Source organism: Phaenicophaeus curvirostris, chromosome 2 (genome assembly GCF_032191515.1).
Source record: "Phaenicophaeus curvirostris isolate KB17595 chromosome 2, BPBGC_Pcur_1.0, whole genome shotgun sequence".
In the NCBI taxonomy this organism is placed as follows: Eukaryota; Metazoa; Chordata; class Aves; order Cuculiformes; family Cuculidae; genus Phaenicophaeus; species Phaenicophaeus curvirostris.
The window spans coordinates 57,616,934-57,630,300 of record NC_091393.1 but is presented as its reverse complement, the minus strand read 5'-3'; the positions used below and the strand labels follow the sequence as shown (position 1 = coordinate 57,630,300).

General features: G+C 43.9%; 1 protein-coding gene across 2 annotated transcripts in view; it reads right to left on the bottom strand.

Moving 5' to 3' along the window:
* The window catches only part of SHPRH (SNF2 histone linker PHD RING helicase), a 45,020-nt gene extending 41,022 nt beyond the window's left edge, over positions 1-3,998 (bottom strand). Inside the window, exons 1-3 of one of the 2 annotated variants that reach the window (XM_069852170.1) lie at positions 3,855-3,998; positions 1,922-2,594; positions 1,386-1,515 (exon numbers count right to left, since the gene is read on the bottom strand). In XM_069852170.1, coding sequence (XP_069708271.1) covers positions 1,386-1,515; positions 1,922-2,563 — 772 coding nt within the window. In that variant the 5' untranslated portion in view covers positions 2,564-2,594; positions 3,855-3,998. Of the gene's footprint in view, positions 1-1,385; positions 1,516-1,921; positions 2,600-3,854 lie in introns of those variants that run through there. The other variant, XM_069852171.1, reaches the window with a different exon arrangement.
* Between the last annotated feature and the right edge of the window lie 9,369 nt (positions 3,999-13,367).

Below are 13,367 nucleotides of genomic sequence, written 5' to 3'. Positions count from 1 at the left end.
CACACACATTCCTCATTTCATAGAAAGAGCAGAGAAATTACAGCGATTGCAGAGTAACTTTGATCAATGAAGTTGATCTATATATAATGACACCTATCATCATACTTATTCAAATAACAGTTTTCAAATCTCACATTTCACAGCATAATAAATTAGCTTCTATATAAACTAAGCCTATCCAGAATTTTATAGGAGAGCAAAGACTACAATACCCTTTGAAGTAAAAAGCTGGTTGTTTTTTATTCATACAACTGGATATTTTGTCCAAACCACTCTTGTTTTGTTCATCCTCTCAGTGAATTTTTTTCCTGATTAAATCATTCCACGTACCACAGGGATTTTTAAAAGGATACTAAGGAACTTAACCTCTTTCTCAGTGACATTAAATGATGAATATTTAATTATGCTTTCAACCATTTCAACAATGCTTTCATCTTAGTTATTTTTTACCTTTGAGAAACAGATGTTATTCTACTATGTAAAATTAAATTTCTCTTATATGTTTCATAATTCTAGTTAATTCTTTTAATGACTGAACCAAAGTTCTACTATTGCACCTGAAGCAGGATCTTCCCATTTTAGCTGCAGGGCAGTTTCCAAATTGCTGAACAAAAATATCTACATCAATGAAAAAGTAATCTTATCCCCCTTTACTCTAGATTAATGAAAAACTTATGATTATTGTTACTAAGTCAGCCTCCAACTAATGTTTTGAATCCATCCTACACTCAGGAACAAGATCAAGGCTGGTTTTCTTAAAAGTCTCCTAAGACATCGCACCACACAGCAGTCATATATATCACACTAAAAATCTGTATCACTATTGAATATAATAAACACTTCCTCAATTCCAAAATTACGACAATGCCCTTATTGTAAATTTGCCGTGGTTAAATCTCTCATAAAGGTGAATTTTCTATAGTTTAGATTACAATTGCTTTGCAATATAAACCAAACAGAAACTCTGTAGCCACAGTTGTGTTAGGTACCACATTATGAACAAAAGCATTCCAAACTGAATTCCTGGTTCTTTTAAACTATTCTTGTGTAACTTGGAGAAGCTACTGCAGATCTGTTCAAACAACCTACGTGAATCATTAAAAACTGTATTTACTCCCAAGAAAGGTAAAGGAACAAATTTCTACATGCCTCAGTGCCTTATCTGTAGAGAAGGAATGTTATCATCTGTAATTTGACCATAAACAAATTAGCATAACATTAATTATCAGGTAATATTGTAGAAGGAAAAATCTAATAATATCACCTTGAAAACAAAGGCAGGAATAACTTACTATTTTCCCTTATATTTAAAACTACTAAAAAGGCGCCCACACTTGAATAACAAAACTTATTCATCAATATTCAACTTGAACATTCAACATTACCTGGAACTGAAAAACTATAGAACTTTTCCATGAGTTTTTGAATCAGCTGATTAGCTTTTTTGGGTCTTCCACCTCCATCACTGAGAAACTCTAGTTTACTTAGCCCAGCTTCCAGCAAATAAATTCCAACCTGTGAAATGGTTATACAGTTAATGACTTAATTAACTGTTAGAATGATAAGAATACCATAAACAGAAAAACACGACAATAAAAGCAGTGCTTTGAAAGTTAGCAGATGTAGACATACATAACTGATCTCCTAAAACCACCATACTGAGGATACAGAACATTGCAGGGAATGGCTTCTGTGACTCCTTGGAGTAATGCATTACTAGCAGTGTCACAGTAAAAAGAAATTTTTAGGGAAAAAACCCACAACATTGAAAACATTCACAAAAGCACATAGAAACTAAATACTTCTATCACATTATAAAAACAAATGGTAGCTGCCATACTTCATTGTGTTCAGAGGTTTTTATTTTCTATTTCAAAAAAAAAAAGAACTTAGAATGCAAAACAAATATAAGAATCCATACCTTTAAAGTTTGAGCCTCTCCAAGTCTTTGATAAAGTCCAATTATCTTTTTCTTTTGCAACCATCTCAAGTCTTCCAATATTTCACCAGCTAAATTTGTTTCCACCAAAATACGTTGTTCATAAGCACCCAGGTATTCTTTTGTTTCACTACCGCACTCTTCTTCACTTCTTTCATGAACACAAACTTGCAGCTGATCTTCAGAGTCTCCTCTCATCAAACTAAAGCTCCTTTCATGGAAATCATCAGTTAGAATTTGCTCAGAAGGAAGATGAAGAACAAGTTCTCCCAACAAAGCTTTCCAGGACCCATCCGCACGGTATGGCAAGACTATAATATTTAGCTGTACCGAAACAGAAGGCAAGATGGAATAAGAGTCATCTTCATTGTTAACTGTCAAAAACTTCACAGATTTTGATCTATTGCCTTCTTTTTGAATGGGATCTTCATCAGTGCTATCATCATTTACAACAACGAAGGACGGAGAAGTGGTGCTTGGACCTGGAACAAGGTCCTCATTGGTTGTATCATCATCTAATGTTATCATTTCATTTCTCCGGTCTTCATGCATATTCCAACAGAGCTGCTTCTTCTTCTCCTCATCTAGTTTTGATGGAGGTGCACGTTTTCGACGACCACTCATTTTGTCGTTTTCTCAACAGTGTTTTCAGCCTCTGAAATGAAGTAAATTAGTCAGCAATGAGTACCTCAAAGTCAGATGGCCACACCAAAATTTCACCGTGTAGTACCTGCTAAACTTGCAAATGAAGAAGCAGATTATGGAATATTAGACCCACTAATTACATGCTCAACGCCACACACTCATACTTAAATACCCAAACAAGTAGTAAACCTTTTTTTAAGAAAATAATGTTTTTATAAAAAGCCTGAACACAGCAATAGATTCATGACCTCATAGTACAGCACTGTCTTTGTCAGCAACGAAAGGAAAATATTTAGATATCCACATCAGTTCAGCTTCTGCATACAGGTTCTAAATACATGAAGATGAGAGGTAAATATTCTACGTTATTAATTCCAGTGTCCCACATCATAATGTTAAAAGGGTTTATTTTGGAATAGGCCTGAATTCCTAGAATTCGGAATGATTTTTAAAAAGATCTTTGGAAAAAAAAAAACCACAAGAACAACTAAACCAAATCAAAACAAACTGTAAATTTTATAGTTCGTGGCAGTCAAAAGACAAATTCAGGAATATTCAAATCTTCACAGAATCATAGAAAGGTTTGGGTTGGAAGGGACCTTAAGGATTATCTAGTTCAAACCACTCCACCATAAGCAAAGACATCCTCCTCCAGGTGAGGCTGCCCAAAGCCTCACCCTACCTGGCCTTGAACACCTCCAGGGATGGGACACCCACTGCCTCACTGGGCAACCCCTTCCAGTGCCTCACCACCCTCCCAGCAAAATATTTCTTCCTAACATCTAATCTAAATCTCCCCTCTTACATCTTATAACCGTTACCCCCTCATTCTATCACTACGCTCTGATAAAGAGCCATTCCATGGCTTTCCTGTAGGCCCTCTTTAAGTACTGGAAGGTGGCTAGAAGGTCTCTCTGGAGACTTCTAAACAAGCCCAACTCTCTCAGCCTGGTGCTCCAGCCCTCTAAATATCTTCATAGCCCTCCTCTGGACTCGCTCCAACAGATTTTGCCACTTTTTAGATTTGAAGCACAATGGAATTAAAGAAAGGAAATGTGAGTTTTCCATCACCCCTGGAGGTGTTTAAACAACAGGTGGAAGAGGTGCTCGGGGACATGGTTTAGTGGCATATAGGAATGGTCGGACTCGACGATTTAAGAGGTCTTTTCCAACCTACTGATTCTATGCAAATAGCACTCATGCACACAGAGCGCTGCTGCCAGTAAACCCAGAGACGCCGAGGGCGAGCACCCCATAACATTGCACTTACACCAAAGAAAGAAGGGTGCCTGCGTCACCAGGTCTGTCTGTCCACAGCGGCTCTAGCATCGCACTCCGGCGTAGAAACTCGGGAGAAGGGCTCTGGCACCAGTACGGCCAGGGGACGGTCCTGCCTACGGGGCGAGCAGCGACCCTGAAACAGAGGGACGAGCCGTGATGCTTCCCGGGGCCGGTCAGACCCCAGCCCCACAGCCCCCGCCCCGCGAAGTCACTCCGAAATGAGCAGCAACCTCACCGTACAGACCGGGGGGCACCGCTGGGACCCCGGCAGACACGGGGACACCCGAGGTGACCCCCGGGGAGAGACAGGGGGACACCCGCGGGGACCCCCGGGGAGAGACAGGGGGACACCCGCGGGGACAAGACGGGGACACCCGCTCGGACTCCCAGGAGAGACATGGGGACACCCGCTCGGGACTCCCGGAGAGGGGATACGGGGACACGACAAGCAGAGCCGTAAGGACCCCGGGGGCGGGGGAGACCCGGGGACAAGACGGGGACATCCGTAAGGACCCCCGGGGGGACACGGGGACACCCGCCGGGACCCTGTGGGGGAGGAGAGGCGACACGCACGGAGCCTGGAGTGGGAGGGGGGGACAGGGACACCCACATGGACGCCGGGGGGGGTGGGGGGTGGACACAAAACAGGGACACCCGCCGGGACCCCCGGGGGAAAGGGGACACCCGCAAGGCCCCGCAGCAGCGCGCCCCGCCCGCCCGCCCGCCCTTTCTGCCCCGCCGGGGACGCACCGCCGGGCGCCGCGGGTCCCCGGGTCGGAGGGTGCGGCGCCCCCCGCCGCCGAGAGGGGAGGGGTGGGGGGGATGCGCGACCCCCGTAGAGCGGGCAGGGCCGCTCGGGGACGCGGAGAGGGGCGGGCGAGGAGCTGCGTGCGCACCCGCCCCAGCAGGCGGCCCAATGGCAGCCGAGGGAGGCGCCGGGTCCGCCCGCCCCGTCCCGCCCCACCGGAACCAGCGACGGGAGGGCGGGCGGCGGCGCAGGCGCTGAGGGGCCGCGGGGCGGGGGCTTGTAGCGGGGTTATGGAGTCATTAAGGCTGGGAAAGGCGTGTAAAATCTTCCAATCCAAATCATCGGGGTTGGAGAAGACCTTGGAGTTTTGGAGAAGGACTTGCAGTGGTACAGACTAGGAGAAGTCTGGCTAGAAAGCTGCCTGGAGGAGAGGGACCTGGGGGTGTTGGTTGACAGCGACTGAACACGAGCCAGCAGTGTGCCCAGGTGGCCAAGAAGGCCAATGGCATCTTGGCCTGTATCAGAAACGGCGTGACCAGCAGGTCCAGGGAGGTTATTCTCCCTCTGTAGTCAGCACTGGTGAGACCGCTCCTCGAGCACTGTGTTCAGTTCTGGGCCCCTCATCACAAGAAGGATGTTGAGGCTCTGGAGCGAGTCCAGAGAAGAGCAACAAAGCTGGTGAAGGGGCTGGAGAACAAGTCTTGCAAGGAGTGGCTGGGAGAGCTGGGGTTGTTTAGCCTGGAGAAGAGGAGGCCGAGGGGAGACCTCATTGCTCTCTACAAGTGCCTGAAAGGAGGTTGTTGAGAGGAGGGTGCTGGCCTGTTGTCCCAAGTGACAGGGGACAGGATGACAGGGAATGGCTTCAAGCTCCGCCAGGGGAGGTTCAGGCTGGACATTAGGAAAAAATTTTCACGGAAAGGGTCATTGGGCACTGGAACAGGCTGCCCAGGGAGGTGGTTGAGTCACCTTTCCTGGAGGTGTTTAAGGGACAGGTGGACGAGGCGCTGAGGGATATGGTTTAGTGTTTGATAGGAATGGTTGGACTTGATGATCCGGTGGGTCTTTTCCAACTTGGTGATTCTATGATTCTGTGATCATCGAGTCCAAACATACCTGTGTACTATTAATCATATCCCTAAGCGCCTCGCCTACCCGTCTTAAATACCTCCGGGGTGGTGGCACCACCACCTCCCTGAGCAGCCTCTGCCAGTGCTTGACCTCTCTTTCAGTAAGGAATTTTTTCCTAATATGAGGAAGCAGGTGGCGGGGTGATATGGGGCTAAGTGGACTAACAATTGATGACATTTAGGGCTAACAGGATAACCATTGTTTAGCTTTAAGTTTTTAGCAATCAGTCAGCTCGAGAGAAGCACAAAGCAGGCACTAACTTAAGGGGTGAACAAACTAGCAATAATTTAGCTGAAGCAACTGACACTTCAAGAGTGACAGAATAGAAGCTGCTCACACTTAAAGAGGATGACAGTTGTTTAGTTAAAGCAACATATTTCTATAAGCCTTTATGTTGGAAGGGGGTCTGTTGCTAGATGATTTCTGATAAGACAAGTTACCTGGAACTGTGATAAGAGCAGAAAACAACACTGACAAGAATGCCAAGGATCTAGAGAACATGTGCACAGATTGAAGTTAGAGGAAGTTAAGACAATCGACTTTATCCCTGAGAAGACACTGCACAGGCACAAACAGGAAGAAGACTTCTCAAACTCATAATAAGAAGTGGGGAAGGGTTATGAATATGTATAGGTGTTTTTTTTGAATTTTATGAATATGTAACACTTGGCTGTATAAAGCCAAGACAGGTTGCCTCGGTGGGCATGCACATTTTTTTTTGAGAAATAATTCTCCTGTGCGTCTCAGTGCTGAATAAACATACCTACTTTATAACTTCATAAATTATAGAGTCATGATTCCATGTGTCAGGGGGACGTGGTTGTTCTAGTTTGACCTGAAGCAGAAGTTAAGATATCTTACTTCAGCTAAGCCCTGTGTCATCACTAGATGAACTCTGAACAGGAGGCCTCCTGTTGGTGTTGCTAATAGCTATAACCTCCCTCTCTGCTGATAATTTCTGGCTGTTCTGGTTTGAGCTGAAGGAGTATCAGTTTTCTAGCTTCAGCTAAGCCTCATCTAAGTAACTTCATTTTCTGAAAATTAACTGCATGTTTTTCATACAGTGTTCTTCTCCAGAAGTGACAACACAGGGCACTGGTATGCAGAAAGGCCATTGCTTATACTTATTCCTATAGTAACCAAGACCATCCTCAAGCTGGTGGAAAGCCATAAGTCAAAGATGAAAAAGGATCACACCTGCAGGGAGGAGTGGGCACTACAGGTGACCCCAAACTGACCAACAGGGTATTGCATCCCATATACACTGTAGTCTATATAAAACTGAGATATCACGAGGGTTGTCTCTCTTCTTTGATGGCTGATGTCCAGTGAGGACCTCGTGTGTCTGTTTGTCCCTGATCCTGGATCCACTCATTCCTGAAGCCAGTTCCTGAGCCCAGCTCCCTTCTAGCTTCAGACCCCTCCCTCCTGCCTGCTCTGCGATATCTGTGGAAATGTATATTCATCGAGGGGTGGGGGCACAATTTCATTTTTTTTTATTATTATTTTCTTAGTAGCTTCTTCAGTATTATTTCATTAAAGCTGTTTTAGTTTCCAGCCCGCAAGTCTTTTCCTCTCATTTTCCTTTCTCCTTTCCCTGGGCGTGGGGAATAAGGGAATTTGTTGACCAGCTGCTCAGTATTAGCTGCCGAAATTGGCCAGGCTATGGCTAACCCATGACAGTGGTCTAGGTTGTGGCTGTAAAGAGAGAGGCTGAAGGGTACTGAGTTGCTTAAAGCCCCACATAGGTTTTGTGAGGTGCGTCAAGTCCTTATGACAGGCGTTCGTGTAAGGGGTCATGGGATAAAGTCCACTTGTGGGCAAACTGTTGAAGGCCTTTTGGCTTGAATGACTTTAAGCATGAGTACTCACACTAGCAGTGCTTATGTTGTTGCTTTAGAAAGTCTGTTAGGTTTAGAAACTGTTGTGGAGCAGAGGAGATGCCATCTTGTTTCTGTGGACAGTCACACATGGGAAAAGGTGACACTGGGAAATGATGGCTCAAAGTAGTGGTGATGGTAAAATCTTTGATGCAATCCACGAGGTGAAATACTGTTGAGAGAAAAGAGAGGCATGGAAAGGTCCATTAAGTCATGTGACAAAAGTGATTTAAGGAGTGTGTTTCTGGGCGATTAGCACTGCAGAAAGACAAAATTAGTCCAATTAATTTTTAATGACAAATATCGCTGCAATAAAAACTATGAAAACATTCATCTGCTTGTAAAATACACAGATACACACTGGAGAGCTTATAACAACTGTAAATACACAAATACACAAACCCTTACAGTAAGAAGGGTTTTTTTCCTTAGAGATGTCATTTAGACTGTTTGCTAGGATTAGTCTTTGCAAATGAATTCATTACTTGTCTGTGCCTAACCTTCCACCACTTTCAGCCCTTTTGGAAGGGTGAGTGTCCTGTGGGTTTGGTGGAGCTGCTCAGATGTATGGTAGTGAGAGGAACCATCACAGTGTCGGCCTTTATGCCATGGTGGTTTGGCTGTTTAAATAGTCAATGTTGAGTTTGCTGCATGAGTGTTTGGCATTCCTGTATGAAAATTCACTTTAAAATCATCACTTAGTCCTATGTTACAACAGTATATTACTGTGGAGCAGAGACAAAAGGGAAGACCTTCTGGTGTACATCGGTAACTGGAATAACAGCAACCAAGGAGATGAAGAGTGAGCAAACCTGTTTTATGGGGAGGTTCTTGGGTCCACGGCTCAACACGGCTTGTGGCCCTCCGGAGCAGGTCTGTGGGGAGCTGGAGACCAGCCCTGCTGCAATGTCGCTGGGCCAGGGGCTAACAACCCCGGGGGGCGGTGTGGGGGTGTGATCCTTGCCTGGGGCTGGGCAGGAGCAGTCAGGGCTGGTGGGGCCCTGAGGATGTTGATGCTGTCGAGTTTTTGGTGGTGCTGCAAGCACAGCTTTACTGCTAGCTTTTTTCTGGTAGTTGTGTAAAGAAATTGTTGGGGAAGTAGCAGAAGAGCTAGTTTGGCTCAAAGTAGGAAGACGGTCATATTAGTTCAAAAAGCTTAAAGCCAGACTTGGATCACACTGGGGGAAGCTCACCACCCGTCCCTAGTGATCCATGCCTCCAAGTGTGCTGCATCTTGGCATGCTGGGTCTGTGTTACAGCCCGTGCTGCCATGCCAGTGGCTTGGAATTGCCTTGGAAGGTTTTCTGTCTTCCTCATAATGTGAAGGTCTTGCTAAAAGATCATCCTCCTTTTTATTTTTTTTTTCATGGAAGCCTTTTATTTCTGCATAGGCCTTTTGGGATTTAGCTGTTGACTCAATCAGTAAGATAGTGAGTAGTTGAAGTTATGTGCTTCTCTAGGATTTTGTGAAGCCACTGTGTTTCCCTCCCACCTCCTGGCATGCAGCCCTGTGCCTGGGTAGGCAGCTCCCTTTAAAGGCATGAAACCCAGGTTCGTGTTGCAAGATGTGAACATCAGATTTTCCCATCCTGAACTGTGTCTCTCAATGACAGGAGTCAGAGCAGCCAGAGAACAACTCCTGTCATGATTACTGATATGAGAGGGTCATAAAAGTGGTATGCTGTCAGTTTGGGTGTGCTGGTTTTGGCTGGGATAGAGTTAATTTTCTTCCTAGTAGCTGGTGTAGCACTGGGAAGGAGGTGCAACCAGGAAAGCTGACCCAAACTGGCCAAAAAGATAGTCCATGCTGTATAACCTCTGCTCAGTGTATAAACCAGGAGGAGTTGGCTGGGGGGCAGCAGTCACTCTCAGGGGTCAACCTGGGCATCAGCAACTAGGTGATGAGGAATTGTATTGTGCATCAATTGCTTTGTATGTTCTATTATTGTTATTGTTATTGTCTGTCCCCATTGCTGTCCTATTAAATTGTCTTTATCTTACCCCACAAGATTTTTACTTTTCTTTCATTCTGTTCCTCATTCCACTGCAGGGGGAGAGATGAGCCAGCAGCTGCGTGGTTGTTAATTGCCAGCTGGGGTTAAACCATGACACTGGGGCAGCATGGATTCCCCCTACACGGGACCTCGAATAAGAGACTCCTCATGCAAGTGCCCTTCACCTCCTGTTGCCAATGGGATGCTGTGAGGAAATCCCACCAGTGGCTGCTGCTTGTCCTCCTCTGCTTCTTGAAGTCTGGGCTTTACTAGCTGTGGGAAATGAGATAGGAAAGGGAAGTCTGCCAGGTGGAACATTCCCCTTCTCTGCAGTCTCTAATCATGGTTATTTGGGAATTTAGGGAATATAGACTTCATCATCCACTATGGATTGCCTGCCTTTTTATTTTAGGTTTGGATGGCCTCTGGTAATTGTGTTAAGCTGGTGTTAAGCTTTCCCAGGAATACTAGTGCTAGTGGCAGTGCATTGCATGACTCAAGAGGTATGTCAGGCCTGTGCCCTTGTAAAGTATGTGGAGGGGTTGTCACAGACATAAGTGAAAGAAACGCAAAAGGTTTCTGGATTCTTGTTATGCTGAAGGTCGGTCCTGCTTGAATGCAGACTGGGCACATCTCCTTCCAGAAGGGCCTGGATGCAATATGTACTGTGCCACTTGCCCAGGAACTAGACTGTAGTCTAGTTCCAGTCTAGTCCCAGGAAATAGACTGTATCCACTGGCATATCTGATAGAGCCTACTCAGGTATAGCCTGGAAGGCTTCCCATAAAGATCCGTCATAGCTGTCAAATCTAATCCTAAGGTGAATAATAGGAAACAGCTTTATTAATGTCCTAGGATCTACATCTAGCAATAAAGCTGGCAAGGAACAATGTGGTATCCTATTTCATTATAAATCTGTAAATCCTGCTTAAATGTGATGGATCTCCCCTGACAACAATACACAGTTTTCCATTTCAGAATTGTGAGTTCCCCTAAAAGCTCTTTGTGAGTATTCTGAACTTCTGAGGGACTGCTAAACTTTTGGCACAGGGTCCATCTACTGCTGAATCCAGTAGCTGATGCATCATCCAGAGAAATTTTCCTCATCTCCTTCAAACTGAAAAAAATCACTACAGATGTAATTTTCTAGCAGTAACTACCTTACCTATTACCTGAGCTTCCCGAGGAACTAGTGACCATGAAAACATTACCTGTTTCCCACTAAAAGCCCAGAGAGCACTCCTTTGACTCAGACTTCTCCAATACAAGTATATAGCAGCACAAAAGAGAGCAGACAAAAATGAACCGAAACATTACATCACATACTCTCCCGTAGGAGAATAATGGAAGAAAAACACATGACAGATGGTAGTCAAATCACTCACCCATTATTAGAAATCACTGCAACAGCATATACTTCAGGAATCCATGTAGAAATAGCAGACAATAACCTATGCTTCAGTGAGCTCTATTCACAGGCTAAGGGCTGTGAAGCTTTTAATTAGTCCTTGTCTTTTCGTTAACTTTTTTTATTTCTGTGTTATGCATGTCTTCCATTTAATGATTTCCTCTCTGGGGTGGGGATTTGTGCTTTCTTTGGTAGTGATGGGTTTTTTTAAAAGACTTTTGATGTAAAACTCTTGTGAAAATGAACTTTATTTTCTTATCTGGATGTCATAAAAATTAGTAAGCAAGGAAGGAACCTTTCTGCCTTCCAAAGAGGGAAAATACAATGGCAGCAAGAAGGTGCCAGTTTTGCCCATTGATTTCTGTCTGAGCTTCTTTTTCTTTCTCACCCTTATTTCTGTAGGAAATATCTTCTTTAGTTCCCAGGATAAATGAGCTGTATTTTGAAATAAGGGTCAAGAGCATGTGGAGGAATGTTCGTTTCTATTCAACAGCCAATGATGAAAGATCCTAGTGATGAGTACCTCGTAATTTTACTCGTGTTCTTAAGAATTTGAATGCATGAAAGAACATAATTGCCATTTAATTTAACAAAACAGAAAGGAGCAGTATGAAGAGAAGAGACTCTGACATAAAATGAGGCTATGTGGCTTTTTTGACCACGCTTGAGAACTCAGCCCCACTTGCCTATGGATAAGAAAATTCCCCTTTGCTCTCAGTAGTAACGCTTGAATCCCAGGAAGAGTAAGCAAATAAAAGCAGGAGACCTGCTACTTTCCAAAGTGTTTCTTTTTGTGAGGGAGAATGAAGAAGACAAGACAGCATGTTAGTCAATGTGGTATTTTAAAGTCCTTTCCACAAATATTTTGGGTGCAAAGGCAAGCAGATTTTTTCTAAAGAAAATAAAAATTGTATTTGTGTCCAGATTGGTTCTGATTGCAGAAAATGTGAGCAGTTGCAGCGAGAGAATAGAAATGAGGACAGATAAACTATATTCCCTGTACTACAATGTTTACACGTTATGCTGAAGCACTAACTGAGCATCTGTGTGCCTCAGCAAACTAAGTATAAAACCACTCACTGTGTTAATCGGTTACTTATCTAGTAGGAAAAATCTTTTGAGTTCTGTAGATAAAAATCACCGTATGATAGAAATGAAAAGATGGACCCCAGTAGAGGCCTAATGTGGCTCCAGTCTGTTCCAGATTAATAAATTCATGGTCAGTATTCTGTGCCCTGGTAGGAAATTATATTCACGGGTTCAGCTCTACCCAGCTTCCTTAGTGTTTGGTATTTTAAAGTAATTTAGCTATCATAGTGGGACTTTTAAAGTGCTACTGAATAATTGCTACCGTCCACAGTGTGTAATACCGCTTCAGGCAAAAGAGTAGAAGTTTTAAATATTTTAAATATTTTAAATATTTTTCAGAGAGCTACAAAGGGCCGAGTATATTTGCGTGCCAGAAACAATCAGGTATGCCAGTAGGCTAACTCCCCAGCACACAGAGAACAATACCATGGAGCCACGGGATAGCAAGCCTCTCTTTTTTTCACTTCTCCAGGGCTTCAATTTTGTTTCTTCAAAATAGCGAAGTTCAGTGTATCACTTGTGCCCTTCTGCCTCTTAACACAGCATCTCCTGAAGGAATCATCTACACCCCACAGAATAACACTCTTCAGGCCATCTGTCTCAGCTCACGTGTATGCACAATTCTTATGCACCCTTGTCCATCTGTCACTCAGCTGAGCTACGTGCTGGTTTTGTGAAAACCAGGTGATACACCTGACCTCGGGACTGATGGTAGCAGCTGATCAGTCACTGGTGGGAGTTAAGCCCATCTCCCTCTTTCCAAGAGAGAAGGACAGTTAAAAAGACTACCTAAATATAGAGCAGAAAAAAAAAATAACCATGTCATTGCATCTAGGACATCGTCTAGAGTTCCTATGTAGGATTTGGAATCCAGTTCTTGGAGTTATTTAAATATATACCTAAATAAGGTGTTTTCATTGCTTTGATATTGCTTTTATGAGCCTTTTTTTTAACATAATGAAAATACATAAAGGAAAAGTTTGCAGCTCCTGAGAAAAAGCAAACCCTCTAATAAAACTGGAATTAAGTAGATAAAATGTTATTAGAAAATCAGTAAGAACATTTTGTAATTTAGGCTCAAAATATAGATGTTTATGACATAATATTTGGCACAGCGGTTTGTAGGAGAGCTGAAGGACGCTTATGACAGAGAAATATTTCAGACATTATCTATTAGAGATACCTTACTTGGCAGTGAAAAATCTTTATTTTCGCACCCCAGCAAGAGAGTATTTGAATTCATAGCTGGCTCTCT